Source organism: Pungitius pungitius, chromosome 3 (assembly GCF_949316345.1).
Source record: "Pungitius pungitius chromosome 3, fPunPun2.1, whole genome shotgun sequence".
Taxonomy (NCBI): domain Eukaryota; kingdom Metazoa; phylum Chordata; class Actinopteri; order Perciformes; family Gasterosteidae; genus Pungitius; species Pungitius pungitius.
In genome coordinates, this window is record NC_084902.1 from 13,332,714 (window position 1) to 13,349,794 (window position 17,081).

At 41.6% G+C, this 17,081-nt stretch overlaps 3 protein-coding genes across 3 annotated transcripts; 1 reads left to right on the forward strand and 2 right to left on the reverse strand.

The window, feature by feature from the left end:
* Positions 1–78: 78 nt before the first annotated feature.
* LOC119225483 (protocadherin Fat 4) lies at positions 79–8,781 on the reverse strand. The gene is made up of 8 exons (XM_062561653.1): positions 8,679–8,781; positions 7,985–8,326; positions 6,507–7,414; positions 6,242–6,416; positions 5,954–6,134; positions 5,451–5,701; positions 826–5,346; positions 79–407 (listed from the first exon to the last, which is right to left on the reverse strand). The coding sequence occupies exons 1-8, from the start codon at positions 8,779–8,781 to the stop codon at positions 79–81; spliced, it is 6,810 nt and encodes a 2,269-aa protein (XP_062417637.1).
* A 2,163-nt stretch (positions 8,782–10,944) lies between these two features.
* Positions 10,945–13,577, reverse strand: hmgb1b (high mobility group box 1b). The gene is made up of 5 exons (XM_037469655.2): positions 13,427–13,577; positions 12,141–12,296; positions 11,883–12,028; positions 11,631–11,805; positions 10,945–11,508 (listed from the first exon to the last, which is right to left on the reverse strand). Exons 2-5 carry the CDS (start codon positions 12,285–12,287, stop codon positions 11,389–11,391), a joined length of 588 nt encoding a protein of 195 aa, XP_037325552.2. The 5' UTR covers positions 12,288–12,296; positions 13,427–13,577; the 3' UTR covers positions 10,945–11,388.
* A 550-nt stretch (positions 13,578–14,127) lies between these two features.
* LOC119216623 (testis-expressed protein 26-like) lies at positions 14,128–16,735 on the forward strand. Its single transcript, XM_062561644.1, has 7 exons — positions 14,128–14,609; positions 15,050–15,159; positions 15,269–15,431; positions 15,611–15,767; positions 15,914–16,096; positions 16,198–16,353; positions 16,435–16,735. The coding sequence occupies exons 2-7, from the start codon at positions 15,059–15,061 to the stop codon at positions 16,566–16,568; spliced, it is 894 nt and encodes a 297-aa protein (XP_062417628.1). The 5' UTR covers positions 14,128–14,609; positions 15,050–15,058; the 3' UTR covers positions 16,569–16,735.
* The last annotated feature ends 346 nt before the right edge of the window (positions 16,736–17,081 follow it).

Sequence of the window (17,081 nt, forward strand, 5' to 3'; positions counted from 1 at the left end):
ATTCAAGGAACCCATCTGTTAGAGGCAAGTAGTGCTTTTCAGATTAATCTCTTTCAAATCAAAAATTAAAAAATGTCATTATGTGTCGACATATCCAAAACTCACATTTCCAATCCTTGTAACAGTGACACTGTGAAAATATCCATCAGCCACTTGCTTGTGTGTCTGCAGCCTCACTGGTCCGGGTCCCAGGTCAAAAGAGAGATGTATGGCCCCATCCAGTATCTCCAGTGCAATGAACTCCTTGCTGGATGGTCCTCCAGGATTGTAAAGGAGCAGGGAGTTTCTCTGCACTGTCGCAAACTCTAGAGAGATCACGTTAGTCCTGCGATCCAACGGGGGAAACTCCATGAAGGAAAGCTCCTCAAAGGCGTAACTGTGCTCCTCACAGTGAACTCCACTTACTCCTTAAAACAAAGATGGAACACATTTTTTGTAAATTGTTCTCAGTTATGACTTGGGAACATGGGAACCTGGGTACAGTTCAACATTTGCAAATTGCATTAATGAACTGTTTTGTTTGAAAGTTAGATGATGAGATTGATAGCACTACTATCAATTAGACATGCCTAAACTACAATTGGCAGCTGGTTATCTTAGCACAAAGACATTGAAAAGGTGGGGGCGAATGGCCGGTGGGGAGGTCCTGGAGTTTTGTCCATCCCACAGGCCACCAGTTTCACGCCTGTTTCCCGTCCGTGTGCTTAGCTAAGCTAACCAGCTGCAGGCTGTGGCCTTGTGTTTAACTGACAGATAATTGGTTCTCATCTAACTTTCCACAAATACATTTTTCTTCAATGAGTTTTTTTCATGCATTTTTGTTACCGAAGGGACAACGGCAGGAGAATCCTGTCTGTGAATTGATGCAGCTGCCCTGAACACAAGGGGCGGATCTACAGTGGTTAATGAAGAGCTCACACATTTCTCCTGGAAAAGACAAAAAAAAACTTAAACAAGATTCTGGATTCTCTTCTACAGTAATATAATTGTCTTTTTTTTTTTTAATACAGAAAAGTCTACCCTCAAATCCGAAGAAGCAATGACAGCGATATCCACCCTGAGTTAAAGTGCAAGTTCCCCCGTTTTGGCACTTGAGCTTCAGGCATTCATCTCCATCAGCAGAGCAGAAAGAGCCAGAGAAACCACTTTGGCAGTGACAGTAGAAACTTCCTGGAGTATTCACACACGTGCCTCTATTCTCACAAGGATTCACCTCACATTCGTTGATGTCATCTTCACACAGAGTCCCGGTGAAGCCGGCTAGACAAGAGCAATTAAAAATCTCTTTCTGCGGTGACACAAATATGACCGCCGAGCTTTCCAAAGCAGCAACATCCTGGCTGATGTAAATGTTTTTGTTGCATGCTGCCCCATTTGCACAAGGGCCAACGAGACATGGATCACTCGTGATGTGAGATATTGTCACATTGCTATGGCTCTCAAGTAATTTCTTATGGCCTATAGAGATGCCAATGGCTACCTCTCTGCTAAGATATTGACCGTCGTAATTTTTTACAGCAGCCAGTAAAATAATGTCACTGCCAATATGTTTGATTCCAAAGACATGCGTCTTAGAGGCCTGCAGGTTAAACAGACTGTCCAGAGCTTTGACAAACCGCAGATAGTTATTAGACATAAACTCTTCCATTGAGGACGATGACACATAGAATAATATGCAGCTGTCTATTGAGGCATTTGTGAAACCTTTGTAGTTCACATAGATGCTGTTGTTGACTGGGAAGTGAAGCTGGTCCGAAGCGTCGATTGTGATATTAAATGTAGCCTCGCCTTGAAACGGAGAAGACCACAGTTCACATGTACCATTGGGTATTAGAAACATATTTAGTTGTCCGCTTTTGATGGCGCAGTTGAATGTATCGGACTCATCCTTATCCTCAGGATGGACGTGACCGATCATCCCTCCTTCGAAAGAACTGCCAAAATATTTGACCTCGATCACAATATTTCTAGGCTGGGAAGGGCTATCGTTTTCATCCACAATCTTGATGTGGATCGTTGTTGTTGATGATAGCGAAGGGGTCCCCGCATCCGTAACAGCCACGAGGATGTGATAGATATTGATTTCTTCCCGATCAATAGTCCGTGTGGTATATAAAACTCCATCAGGAGTCAGTAAAAAAGCATTTGCTTTTGAAGAATTTACCAACCTATAAGTAAAAGGTCCCCCGTTTGGCGGGACGTCTGAATCAGATGCATTTAATCTGGCAACTACGGTACCTTCAGGCTGATTTTCCTTCACTTGAGCTTCAGTGAATGTGAGTTTTGGAGCATTGTCATTGACATCGTCAATAGTCACAATGACATAAGTAGTCCCAGTGGCTGGTGGAGAACCATTATCAGTGGCTACAACAGTCAGATTATAAACTGACCTGAGTTCTCTGTCAAGTAGAGAGTTTGTTGAAATAACACCACTGGATGGCTCAATGGAAAAAGAGAAATTGATGTTTCCATTTTCAATGCTGAAGAAGAAACTATTCCAGTCCAGGATGGACTCCTCGTCCAGAGCACTCACTGTTATCAGAGGTGTCCCAACTGGGCTGTTTTCTGCAACATTGGCCAAATAAAGTGCAGAGGTGAAAGCGGGTGAATCATTTGCGTCGACCACACTAATGTGGACCAATGTTTCGTCTACGTCCCTGCCAGTAATAACACCAGAGTTCTTTGCCAGAACTTTTAAAACTACGTGACTGTTGCCTCGTTTTCTCAAATTGCCAGTTGTGTATATTTCTCCCGAAAATGGGTTGATTTCAAAGCCCATGGATTTGCTTGGACCAAACATCAGGTAAGACAACTGACCTTCAGATCCATGGTCATTATCCGTAGCTACTACTCTTCCGACCGTAGTTCCAACAGGCACATTCTTAAACACAGAAAAGTTATATTCTTTTTGGATGAATGTGGGTGTGAACTCATTCACGTCCGAGATTTGTATGATAATGTGAGCCAAACTAAATAAAGCTTGACTATCAATGTTTGACGACTTGACTGTTAAATCAAAGATCCGCTCATGCTCAAAATCAAAGGCATACAAATTGGTGATTGTGCCATTTCTTGAATCAATTGCAAATTTATCCACATGGCCAGCAATAAGGGAGTAGGATATTTGATCATCTGAATCAGCATCCACAGCCTTCACAACTAGGACAATTGATCCAATTACTGAGTTTTCAGGCACGGACGTTGTGTACTGTGAGGAGGAAAAGACCGGAGGATTGTCGTTCACATCCACAACCACCACTGTAATATTCAACATGCCAGTTTGAGAGACCCACCCTCCATCCAGGGCTTTGATTTGGATGTGATGAATAACTTCTCTTTCAAAATCAAGCTCTCTGATCAATGTTAGCAGCCCAGACGCTTCTCCCACAGAGAATGGCAAATAGGGATTTTCTGGTTTAATGCAGTACACAATGGCCCCATTGGGACCGTAATCTCCATCTTCTGCATGAATTGTCCCAACCACTGATCCTACCGGCAAGTCCTCGGGGACGGAGAAAATAACATCAGACTCTCTAAAGACTGGAGGAAATTGATTTCTCCCAGTAATTTGAAAAGTGATGTCAGTCTGTGATGACAAAGACGGGGTGCCCTGATCTTTTGCAATAACTGATACTGTGAAAGACAAATTCACACTGTCTATTAAGCTCTGATTTAACATCACCTTTCCATTCTCGACTTGGATACAGAAGAAATCAGATGCATTACCTCCATTGAAAAGATATTTGATACCAACACTGGTGTTGTTGACATCCTGATCTATCGCAGTGAACTGCACCACCTCAGTACCAACATGCATATGATAGGGGACAGCAATCAGAGGCTGGAAAGGTAAAAACATTGGTGGATAGTGGTTAAATGGTTCTAATCTCACAGTGACAGTGGTGTTGCTGTACAGAGGAACTCTGCCACAATCGAATGCAATAACCGAAAACTGGTAGATTTGAAAAGCAGAATTGTGTAATGTCAGTGGCTGCTTGGTATAGATCTCACCAGAGGACGCGTTCACCCAAAACCGCTCATTCTGAGGTTCAATTACGTACAAAACATCACTGTTTTTCCCTATGTCTGCATCCAGAGCAAGAATCTGCATGACAAACGACTCTTCATCTTGTGTTTCAGGGAGGTAAATGCTGTAAGAATGATCTGAAAATACTGGTCGGTTATCATTGACATCTGTGATGACTACAGTTACGTCGGTGCTAATGCTCCACGCTGAGTCATTTGCGTTTACTTTCAAGATGTAACGATCCTGCATCTCCCTGTCCAGAAATGTTTCAACAGTTATGTCGCCCGTGGTGAAGTCTATTTTAAATGGAAGATCATCACTTTGGTCAATTAAAGAGTAATTTATCACTGCATTGGCACCAGAATCGTCATCAGTTGAGGTGAGTTGTATGACGGTGTGTCCAACAGGGGAGTCTTCAGGCACCTCCGTGAGAAAAATCTGTGAAAAACGAGGTGAGTTGTCATTTCGGTCTAACACAGCAACAACAATTGTTGATGTGTCTTTATGAAGAGGGTTGTTTAGCTCGGCAGCTTCCACTGTTAAATTGAATTCGGGGGTATTTTCTCTGTCTAAATTTGCAGTGGTTCTCAGTAAACCATCTTCCGGGTCAATTGTGAATAAACCATCAGTGTTTCCGTCTGTGATATTGTACTCCACTGTGCCGTAGCTGCTTGAGTCAGCGTCAATGGCGAGAACATCGCAAACCCAGGATGGTGGGGAGTTCTCAAAAACCTCACACCTGTACTCAGCCTGGGTGAACTGAGGGAAGTTATCATTTACATCGATGATGTTTATGTGAATTTCTGCAAATGATGAGAAAGGAGGTGCGCCGGAGTCCCTGGCTTCTATCAACAAGGTAAGTTCTTTTTTGCTTTCATAATCCAGAGGGTTATCCACGGTCAAAGCTCCACTCCACTGCTCCACATGAAACATCTCTTCAAAGTTTCCAGAAGCTAGATAAAAGGAGACCGGGTCAGCTCTGGCGCTCGATGCAGAGACAACTGCAGCTAATGTTCCCACCGGCTCGTCCTCAGAGAGGAAATCCCTCAGAACATCCACGGTCATCTCTGGAAAATCAGAGACGTTCTGAAACCGGACGCAGATTGTAGAGACGTCAAATTTAGGTTTTTCTCCAGCGTCTTCCACGTGAACACGGACGGTGATATCTTCCGCTCTCCAGAGAGCGCTTGAAGCCGTTACTGTGCCGCTGTCTGGATGGATGGAAAACAGATCTGAACTTTGTCCATACAGCGAAAAATGCAGTTCTGCGTTCATTTCAGTATCTCCATCTGTTGCTCCTACTGCACAAACAACTGAGCCTGTAAGACAAAAAATAAAACATAAAATAAAACGCTCTATCCAATCAAGTCCATGTTATCTAGAAAGAACCATATCACTGTCAAACGGCAGTGAAAAGCCTTACCTGGATCCATCTCATTGGGCACATAGGCCACATAGGGGCTGTTCATAAACTGAGGCCAGTGGTCGTTAATATCTCCAACGAGAACAGTGACGAGTACTGAGCTTGACAGAGGATGAGTAGGATGTCGATCAATGCCAATCACCATCAACCTGTAAATGGCTACTGTCTCCCTGTCCAGGACATCGGTTGTAAACAGCTCGCCAGATGTTTCTTCGATGTCAAAAGGCACATCAAAGTTCTCCATGGAATAACTAAAGGAGAGTCAAAAGATGAAATAGTTGGCAAATTTGGATGAAGAATCAATTGTTACAACATAAATGCTATGAAACATTTACTGTGGCTCTTGTGCAGCATATTCTGCTAATTAATAAAATGTATTTATTTATTTTTCGCTAGAAACATGACCTCAAAAGGCCTGAGTCAATGCTTAGCCTTATAAGTAATTTAAGTTTGTATTATATAAAGTGCTATCAAACTTTCAGAGGGATTTTCTTACATGTTACCTTAGTTCTCCACTGACTCCCTCATCAATGTCAGATGCAGTTATCATGGCAAACACAGTGCCTGCGGGGCTGTCCTCAGACACCATCGTGTTGTAGACCTCCTGAGTAAACTCTGGACGGTTATCATTGACATCGTCCACTATGACGTGGATGGTTAAAGTTCCTGACAGAGGTGGCAGTCCTTCACGTGACAAAGTACATAAGATTTGAAGTTTGAAGAGAAAATGGGAGTTAAAAAAAGATTACAGAACAGAACTTTAAAAAGTGATCTCATTTTACTTGAATCACCTGAATCAACTGCAACGATGTCGACCAAGTAAGATGATTCCCTCTCCCTGTCCAGACTGTGTAAAATCTGAAACAATCCACTGGGTGTGATGGACAACAAACCGTTAATATTTCCTTTTTGTATAACGTAGGTCAGTTGGCTGTTGATGCCTAAATCTTCATCCAAAGCAGATACCTGGAATAAAAAAAACATATTATTAATGTAGACATAATCAATGTAGACTATTTTGTAATGAAGTCTTTAATTAACAAAAAGCAGAGGCACCTGACGTGTGAGCAGAGCGGGGTCCTCCTCGTTCTCCCTCACATGCATGATCAGCGTCGGTGGAGTAAAGAGGGGCGCAAAGTCATTGACATCCAACACCGTGACACTGATAGCAGCAGTGGCCGTTCTGTGTACATTCCCCTGATCTACAGCTGTTATAGTCAAGGTGTAGTTTGAATCCTTCTCCCTGTCCACTTTGTCCATCACTGAGATGACACCGCGAACCGCGTCCGCCACAAACGGACTCCCCTGGGTCAGTGTGTACCTAACTTGTCCATTTTTCCCGATGTCTGGATCAAGAGCCTGAACCCTGAACAGGCTTGTCCCTCTAGGGACGTCCTCTCTGGCTGCGAAGCTGTAAGTGCTTTGAGAGAACTCAGGATCGTGATCATTGGCATCTTCAACATGCACTACGAGATTCATTATGGCCTCCATTCTGGGTGAGCCTTCATCAGCGGCCGTTACGGTAATAGTCAAGGTGTCTACCTGTTCCCTGTCCAGGGCCTCCTCCAGGTATATTTCTCCACTCCTGTTATTGACGCTAAACTTGGAAGTGTTGTTCAAATAATATAAAACTTCTGCGTTGGATCCAACGTCTTTATCCTCAGCATGCACAGTCATTATGACAGAATGAAGAGCAGTGTCCTCTGGTACACTGACTACTTCAGCTGACACAAACAGGGGAGGGTTGTCGTTGACATCATCAACCACCACAATAACATGCGCCGTGCTGGTGAGCTGTAAAGACACAGTCTGGACACAGTCATTGGCCGTCACAGTCAAATTGTAGAGCGGTTGTCTCTCTCTGTCTAACGCTGTGTTGAGGCACAAAATGCCAGCTGTGTTTATGGAGAACACTTTCTCCTCATCTCCACCGATCACCCTCAGATTCAAGGCTCCATTTTCACCTGGCATGGAGAAAAAGATAATAAAAGGTTTTTGTCTATTATGTATGAAACAGGCATCAAAACATTGCCCTTTGTTCATGTTTGCAACTAAGTGCATATTTCAATACACCAAAAGAATTAGGATCAAGGATATCTTCATGATCCAAGGCATAATTTGTTGTGCAGAGAGAAAAAATCATCATCAACCATCAGACAAACAGTTAACAGTAAACACAATATTAAGATGATATTGAGTTATGTAAAAAGCCAATAGCCACAGAGACAGATCAATTCTAGAGTCCTGCTTTGTGGCAGACTGGGCCTTCTTCAAATCCTAACCCTCTGGTAATCACACATTTATTTCTAATAGGGCCAAAAATATAAAATGTAAAAATAAAAATGACTTTAGCCACCGAATTAACATGAGATTTTCAGCAGGAAACAATCAAATAACAGAAAGGTAAAGAAGATGTGTTATTTACCACAATGATTTTATTCGCTGTTGCTGTGCAACATTTTCATGTTGGATTGTGGATTCTACTTAAATGTCACAGGATGAATGTCACATTTATATCGCACTCTTGCACTTACCATCATCGTTATCTGATACATTCAAGGGGAGGAAGCAAGTGCCCACCCGAGCGTCTTCCAGCAGCGAGGCAGCGAAGGTGCCCAGTCGGAAAACAGGGGGGTTGTCATTCACGTCTAACACATTGAAGTACACCCTGACACCAGATCCCTGTGAATCCCCCCGCTGCACCAGCACAGTGAGAATGTAAAATCTTTGTGCTTCAAAATCCAGGCTGCGGGATAAAAGGAACTCCCCTGAGAAGGGGTTGAGGAGGAACAGGTTCTCACCATCATCCTCCTGCACTGAGAACGTGATAGGTGTGAGACTCTCAGAGCCAGTTTCCAACTTTCCAACAACGCTCCCTGTCAACACATGGATTACTCTACAATTACTGTTATTGTGACTGTGAGATGAAAATCATCTCTCAAAGACTTTTTTCAAACTATCATTTCTAAAGGATATTACAATATTAGAATGCAAATAAGTTTTACTGGCCAAAAAAGAAACAAGGTTAAAATGCAAAAACATATTAAATGAATAGTTGCATTTTGGACTAATTTACATGGGGAAGGTTTCGCTGCACAGATGACTAACCTGGTATTGTGTCTTCTTTCACTTCAAATGAATATACAGTTTTAGAGAGAAACATCTGTGTTTGCCATCTGTTGTGAGAGTGTAAGGCGACATATGTATGATACCAGGAGGGAATCGTACGCTGCCCTGAGATGTCGTCCAACTGTCTCTCACTGCTTACAACCACTGTATTTCCAGATGACGGTTCATGTGAGGAAGTGGTATCAAACACCTTAGAAACCATGGAAAAACATTGTGACTCTTGTTTCCATTTTTGTAGCAGTTATATGGACCATAAACTTATAAACTTGGTGAATTTAAATAGTAAATTAATATGTTAAACAGGGGTTTATCTCCTCTCTACAACATACTACCAAAGAGACCAACTTACCAGAAAATGAAACAATACGATTGTGTAAATTCTCCTGTGTCCAATAGAGTCCATTTTGAAGTGAACTTTCAATGTACTTCTTACTCACACAACCAAGTGAGAAAATAAGATCCCAAGTAAAAAAACACAGACATGGCATTAAAAAGAGAGCTCCTAAAAACTTCCCTGCATTACTTCCACAGAAGACCAACAAAAGGAAAACTTTAAAAGCCATCGCCATAGTGATTAGTCAATCTTCTCGGCTTGTGACCCTGACTGACACGCCCCTTTGGCATCATTCTATGCAAATCCAGCAGCAGAGAGAAATACTCTGTTGGGGGAACAAAATGCAGAAGATTGAATGTCGTTGTTGTTGTCGTTCTAACAAAAAAAAACATGCCTTGTGATATTTAAATGTATTTGTCTTTGAGTTTGTTGTAAAATAAAAATTTGTGAATGAATTACTATTTTTTGCTGAATCAGTCTGTTTTATGTTCTCCCCATGGACAGGGGTTTCTCAACGTAGTGCCTTTATGGACTCTGTGAACATCTGCATGCAGTAAAATGGCCTAGAGGGAGCCTTTCTTGTTGCATGTCAGATAGGGAATTAATTCAGAGACTGCAAGGGGAAGAAAATTCCTGCTCTGATACACAGGTTGCAGACAGAATGTGCCAGTTGCACGTGAAAACTGAATACAATATAGATTGTTTTGAAATTGCTTATTTGATGGAAATTGTACTTTCTTGTTACTTGTTCTTCTGAGTCTCTACGATTGAAATGCATTTATTGTAAGTCGCTTTGGATAAAAGCGTCAGCTAAATGACATCTAATGTAATATAATAATTCTATAACACATAACTGGACCACTATCCTTAATGTTTCCCCCCCCAAAAGAATCAGTACTAAGCATTAGAAACACTAAAGGTGAAAACCTGTATCCCCTGTGAGACCAGCTCACTCATATATTTGCTAAGGCTTTCAGGGGGACAGTTCTTTGTATGACAAAGGTCAACGCTGCTGAGAAAAGCATGATAAATGGCACATGAAAAGCCCTTTCAAGTGACTGTGAGGCCACCAGGGCTGTGAAACTGTCTCCAATTACACACAGAGGGAACTCTACCCCAGCAAGGCATCACAAAAGGTCCCTGCCTGGTTGTGTTCACAGAGAAAACTTTTCTCTGGGCACTTATCTGAGACTTCAAAAGGTGCACTATACTTACTTTCATTTTTGACGAGGGTGGGTATAACTTAAAAAATAAATTCACTAATTAGTTTGTAAGACATTGACAATATGTTATTGTGTTTTGTACAAACATAACCTCATGTCCCATGGAAGAGAAAGGACTTTTGCCTGTCTGACCACTGCAACTGTTGTGTGTCTATGTGAGCTCCACACATTAACCAATCAAACTAGGATTTGAACTTTAACTGCAAATCCCCTGCAGTGGGCGCCACCTTCTGGAGTTCCAGTACAAGTATCAACATCTTTCTTTTCTGTTATTTTGGGGGGGCAGAGGGACTCTATCACATGAAATGATACATATCAGGTGGTTAGATAATACCCATATGTGCATATGACATATACTTGATAGTGTGAATGTTTGCATATTTCTAAAGCAAAAGATATATAACAGATGTATTGTATGTATATATATATATATACTGTGCACTTTTCTGCTTTTCATTTATTAACACCAACACCAACACCATTTCCTAATTTCATGGTATATATGTTGTACAGTCAGACATGTTTGTGAACTGGGGTGAGCGAGGAATTCGTACCGTGATTCAACGATCAAGCGATTGAGTAGTTCTAATTTCCCTTAATAGCCGTTTGTAAATATAAACCTGACAGTTGTGGAATCATTTTGGACTCATTTACTTGTGCCACTGCCTGCTATTCTTTTTGGAACAAAAATGTCTCAAACCTCTTGAATTTCTAAATGTTTATGTGAATACGTAATACTACATGTTGGCTCTTTGATAACTGACTGTGGACATTGAGTTAACTAAAGTGAGAAGAACAAAAAACACACTTCTTTTAAAAAAAAGACGAACTTTATTGAAGACATTCTTGAATGTCCACAACTGTGTTTGATATTAGAGTGGTATTCAAAGAACAATAAAAAGACACTGGGACAGCACATAAAAAAATATTTTTTTTAAAATAAAGAAAAGTACATCAACCCAGAAATCTAAATTCTGAGTTGTAACACCTAAGGACTAGTTACTTTCTTACTGATTTTTTTGTTCTCCTAACTTGTTACACAATATGGCAGGAGATGAACAACGACCACAAAAAAATCTCCAACTTAAGATATGTAGTGTTAACTTTACAAAGGAGAAGAAGAATAACACTGTACATCTTAGAAACATTAAATATACACAGGTTCTTGTTCCGTCTGACTTATGTTTCAAGATGGTGAATTGAGTATATTAGAATTATATGGCATGAACAAAATCTCCCATCCTGAAGCAGTTTACTCATCATCATCATCGTCGTCATCATCGTCATCTTCTTCGTCCTCATCATCGTCATCATCTGCTGTAGCAGCTGTGGCGGAATCCACTGTGCCCTTTGTGCGGTAAGCAACGACATCCTGCGGGAGGCACGACAAATGTGTTTTTAGCACTAAGGAGGAAGCCAATCATTAACAAGTCTCACAGCAAAAACATACATCTCATGATATGATTTTGACTAAATAAAAATGGGTGCTCTCACCTTTTCATATTTTTCCTTCAGCTTGGCAGCCTTCCTCTCGTATGGCTGCTTGTTCTCTGCAGATGAGCCGTTCCACATCTCTCCCAACTTCTTTGCTGTGTCCCCAATGGTTAGACCGGGATGCTCACTTTTGACCTTGGGACGAAAGTCTCCACAGAACAGAAAGAATGCAGACCTGTAGGACAAAGATGTGTCAGAATAAGGATCATAATCCACTAGTTACTGTAAGAAAAAAATGACTTTGGTACATACGGTGGTCTCTTGGGGGCGTTGGGGTCCTTGTAACGCTTCTTCTTCTGGCCCTTGGGGGGATCGTAATTCTTCATGTCCTTCTCATAACGCACCTTGTCGAGTTTGGCCATATCTTCAAACTTGCCTTTCTCTTTCTGTGACATTGTCTTTGGAGGGGGGGAAAAGCAGTTTCAAACAATCTAGAAGGATATTTGAAGAACACATAATGTATTAAAAAAAAAAGACAGTGGTTCAAATGATGATAGAAATGCACTTTACCTTCCATCGCTCTGAGCATTTCTTGGAAAACTCTGCAAAGTTGACAGAGGCATCTGGATGTTTCTTCTTGTGTTCCTCACGGCATGTTTGAACAAAGTAGGCATACGAGGACATTCTGCCCTTCGGCTTCCTAGGATCCTTCACCATCTTGGATCGCTATATAAAAAAAAATAATTATAAGACAAACGTATTCAAGCAGAATTATGCAGCAATGGCAATATCTAAATACATCTCTATTCAATTGCCCCCCTCTTTCTTTGTCAGTCCCATCTATTGTTTAATCGGGTGGTGGGAGGGTCTCTGGGATAACTAACAATACGCTGTAGGTAGAGGCCAACATGATACACTATTTAAATAGCACAATTTAGTTTTAATTCTCGCATGCCCTTCACGGTGATATAACTTGGCTATTAATGGAGGTCGTGAAAACATGAAAAACGCGTCGAAAATGCTGTCGCCTGGTTAACGTTACGTTCGCCTTCCATTCAAATATGTAGATGAGTACCGTCGAATTAGCATCAGCTTCCACTGAATTCATTTGTTCGTTAGCCGCTGTGGGTCCACACTCTCTTTGTTCCCCACCGGTATCGGCGTTAGCCTTTCAGCTAAGCTAGCTAGCTTTAGCGAGCTGGCAGTGCTCGCTGCTAATTTCATGAGACGATTATTAAAATGGCTGATTTGATTGCGAACAATGGCTAACGGGGATGCCACCACGCTAGCCGCCTTTTTTACAGGCCCCCTTCCCCCCCAGCGGCCACGGCCTGTCTGGATAATGCAGATTGTTGGATTTAAAGTTTCCATTCAAGTGGTATTGAACACGCGTACGGATGCTCCTCCCGCATCTCAGTACCGCTGCGGCTTCAGCACCAGTCAGATGTAGAAACCCACGTTCACCTTCTAGCAGGCGTTAGCTCGTGCGCTAGCAACACCGCCGGCCACCATGACGAGCAGCCCTTCGCACATTAGCGGACGTTACGATAGCCCGGGCGCAACGGCCGGATCGGCCATTAGGTGATGTGCACCGCGCCCCGCTTGGGTTGTTACACATGGGCCGAAGGTAATGTCAGCGGGGCTGAAGTTTACGGAGACCATGTTAAACATCAGCAAAAAAAAAAAAAAAAGCTCGCTATTACGTTAGCATCCGATTGAGCTCAGTCACGCAACCCGACGGCGTATAGTTACACGCCTGTTCATACAGTCTAAAAGTTATCGCGGCGCACGGCTTCATTCACAACAGCTCCGCGGCGGCCTCGGCGTGCCGCAAGTTAACACGCAACAATGCTCACCCCAACGACGGCGCTATATGACGCCAGCTTTACGACGGTACGGCTCAAACAATGGAAGGAAAAGTAGCGATCGGGTGCGCGGTCGTTTCTCTGCGAGGAAGCCCGTGTGCCTGCGCGTCGGGCTCCGGCTCATGGACATTGGCTGCCGTAAACTCCTTGGAGTCTCCTATTGGACACTCGCTGTCTCGGTCCTGCTTGTTGTGCCGTTGGTTAAAAAAACCCCAGCGTCGGTGGCGCTAAACTTGAATGTCGAACTTTTGACGCCGATAAGTACGATTCGGGTAAATGTGAAGATGAATGTCGCCCACAGACTATTCATTAAGTACAGAATGAATAGCTGCCATTTAGGGCGTATCACATTGTAATAGCCCTAGAGTTGTATGTGATCTTACTTACTTAATTACATGTTACAAACATACGCATATGTTAAGATTATTTAACATGAGTGTAGTTGAGCATGAATGCAGTTAGAAAGAAATTACATTTAATAAGCTGGAGAACTATATTCTTGTGAACTATCTGTAAATCATAAATTGCAAGTAGACAGGATTCCTCAAATACTGAAAAAGAAGGAGACTTAGTGAAATTAGTCGATTTTAACTAAGGCCAACAAATTGTTCCATGAAATAGTATAGAAAATCATATACAATATTAATCTGCTGATTCATAGTAATTATAGCTTTAATATATATACAGTACAGTATTTCTATTGGAAATGTCAATAGTAGTAACAATGAAGTTTAACAATGAATAACAATATTAGCAATGAATAAATAGCAATGAATGTTTAGCAATTCATTAAATGACTTTCCCAAAATGACTGTGCTAGTTTCCACCACTGTCGCTAACAGAAATAAATAAGGCACATAGCAACGTTGAATTTTTAATGCAACATCTCCCCCGCTAAGCAAGTCCTTGTGGCCATTCAAATGTTGTAGTTCTCCATAACCACAGCAGCTAGAAACCCTCAGCTCTGGGATCAGCTCTGCTGCTGCTGGGATTAAAACACTAAGGGACAAACTTTCACTTTTTTTCCCTTCAAATTAAGGATCCACAGTTGTCAGTAATGCTTTCTAGCAAACCACTGATGACTTGAAAGAATTGGAAACGCAACGGTTTTCATTATACTGAAAACAACCACAGCACAAGATTGGTGAAAACTGGTCACCAATGGCAACCAAAGGTAATGTTAAGGATCGCCTATGTGGAGAATGAAACGGCTTACCTGAAAGTAACTTAATCATTTTAAATGTCATTACAGTTGATTCAGCAGGCATCTTATTACTTTCTTGCATTTTTATTGCATCTTGGTTTGCTGTTATATAATATATGAATCATATCATGTTCTGCAATTTCAGATGAAAAAGATGGACTGATACATTATAATGCATTCGTTTTTTATTATTTTTATTAATGTAGGTAATATCACATTTAATTATACTACTCATGCTGTTTGACTTTGGGGTAATTTTGCTTCAACTGGAATGAGTTTCCTAAATCCTCTCATTGTCCTCCTAAGCTGAAGATTAGTCCAAATTAGATAGTCAAGCTAAAACAGACTCACAATACAAATGTTTGCAGTATTTCTAAAATTTGCAAATTTGTTTTTTTTTACGAATTCAGGGTATCATTATGCATTTTTCTAAAGAGGGTAAACAGTGGTGGGATCCATATGAAACATCAAACAGAAGACAATTCATCTGCCATCCAAAGCCGGCAGCAGAGATTCTGGTGTAAGTTCTATCTACAGGCGTCTGCTGAGGGTCTAAATAGGCATTTAAAACATGCGTGCGTTTGTTTCTCTGCGGGTGCAACAGTCTGTACGTCTTGATGCATATGCAGGTGCCCAACGTCAACTTCATTTGTAGACTCCTCTTCAAAGTCTGGACCTTTTGGGTCACCGGTGTACAACAGGGAGTTTTGCTGGAAGCCGCCCTGTAAACCTGAATACATTCGCACAGGAACGGCTTCGGGGCAGAGGAGAAACAACCCGCACCCCAGTCAGGTTGGTATTTAGGCTGTGTTAGCCTCAAGTTTACATTCATAGCTGAATACCACGCTTGACCTCTCGCTGTGTATTTTACATTACATTACATGTCATTTAGCTGACGCTTTTATCCAAAGCGACGTACAATGCAGTGTATTGTAACCTTTTAATCAAGTTGTTGTTTTTTCCACATCAAGTCTTTCATGAAGTGGAGCCTGCCTCGGGATGCCGCACAAAGCTCTGAGTATGTTGGCTTCCCTTGGGAATGTCACCCATCTGAAGGGGAGATCCGTATGGCTTTGACAGCACAGTACAACTCCATCTACAGATGTGACTACACGGGCATGCCTCAAGGTATGACAAAGTCAGTTCAGTCTTGTGTAGGTGAATCCATGCAAGAAGGGCTGAACGACTCACATTCAGGTGCGGAAATTTCCCAAATATAACAGAAATAATTAAAAAATGGTCCCTCTACAGCTCTCTATTTTATTTTTTGACAGGACACAATCATCGTAATAACGTAGAAGGTAGAAATGCACCTCGGCAAAGCAAACGGGAGGTTCCACTTCCTGCTGATACCGAGATGAGAGAGAAATATCGCCCGCCAAAGCAAAAGCCTGGGCTGCTGTGGAAGTCCTCTCCTTACAGCTGCACAGATCCTAGCATGGGATGTTGTGGTATAGGTACTATATGCTAAGGAACAATATGGCTGTAAAAGAAGTAAAGGGTGCTTGCAATTCACTGAGGTAATGCTTTCTATCAATGATTACCCTGTGTGTTGCAGTTCCCACTGTGGTGCAGAGACACGCTCAGCAGAAAAGATCACATTTGACAAACTATGACAGGTTTTGTGGAAAGACAGACACAAATGTCCCAAATATGATCAAGTCTCTGCTGCCCCAGGAGTTGCAGCACTTGAACAGAACTTTACCTAAGGATGGTGAGCAACACCATTAAACGGTCAAATACTGATTCAGTTTTTTACGGATGGTGAACTCATGTTTTGATTTTTGCTTTGCAGAAAAGGAAGCTTTAAAACAAATCATGAATAGCGATGCTAATCCAAACAATGGGGATAAAGTGATCAAACTCCCACCAGTTGAGCTTCATTCCTGCTCACCAAAAGGGATATCAAGTTGGCCAGGACCCTTCTGAATCTTATTGCTTATGATAGTTTATTTATATGTCTTTTTGTTTTATGCTAGGGATGCAAACTGTAATAAACTTCAATGGTGCACTCAGCAGAATGCAGATTCCCACAAGTGTGTCTGCAACAACCACTGCCGATATTAATAGTGGTCTTTCTGAATTTATTAGACTTCATTTTTGGTCATAATTCTACTTTTTTCTTTTGCTATTACATTATAATGACACAAAAAGCACAACGGTCGAATATGAAGAAGAAAGTAAAACCAGATCAATTTTATAAAATTCTAAACATATTATCTGCTTTACATTTTTTGGGATGCGAGCCCTAAAATGAATTCACGCTTCCTTTTTGTTGATGTACTAAATGATGTCTTTATTGCTTTCAAAAAATAAAACAGTTTCCAGAGATCTGAGGTGTTCTGCTTTGTGCAGTTGTGTAGATTAAAACATTTGATAAAATGATCCTTTATTTTCAAAATGGTACCAAAGCAATGTAAAAAAGCGCATGTGCTCTGTGAC

Excerpts from the sequence above, each read along its gene's own strand:
- LOC119216623 (XM_062561644.1), top strand. The coding sequence starts at position 15,059 with ATGCATTTTTCTAAAGAGGGTAAACAGTGGTGGGATCCATATGAAACA. Across the intron at positions 16,097-16,197 it reads CATGGGATGTTGTGGTATAG|TTCCCACTGTGGTGCAGAGA; the intron begins GTACTATATGCT and ends TGTGTGTTGCAG. Across the intron at positions 16,354-16,434 it reads CAGAACTTTACCTAAGGATG|AAAAGGAAGCTTTAAAACAA; the intron begins GTGAGCAACACC and ends TTTGCTTTGCAG.
- hmgb1b (XM_037469655.2), bottom strand. The coding sequence starts at position 12,287 with ATGGTGAAGGATCCTAGGAAGCCGAAGGGCAGAATGTCCTCGTATGCC. Across the intron at positions 11,806-11,882 it reads AACGCCCCCAAGAGACCACC|GTCTGCATTCTTTCTGTTCT; the intron begins GTATGTACCAAA and ends TTTGTCCTACAG. Across the intron at positions 11,509-11,630 it reads TGAAGGAAAAATATGAAAAG|GATGTCGTTGCTTACCGCAC; the intron begins GTGAGAGCACCC and ends TGCCTCCCGCAG.
- LOC119225483 (XM_062561653.1), bottom strand. The coding sequence starts at position 8,781 with ATGGTTTCTAAGGTGTTTGATACCACTTCCTCACATGAACCGTCATCT. Across the intron at positions 7,415-7,984 it reads TGTATCAGATAACGATGATG|GTGAAAATGGAGCCTTGAAT; the intron begins GTAAGTGCAAGA and ends TCTCCATGCCAG. Across the intron at positions 408-825 it reads CTCCTGCCGTTGTCCCTTCG|GAGTAAGTGGAGTTCACTGT; the intron begins GTAACAAAAATG and ends CTTTGTTTTAAG.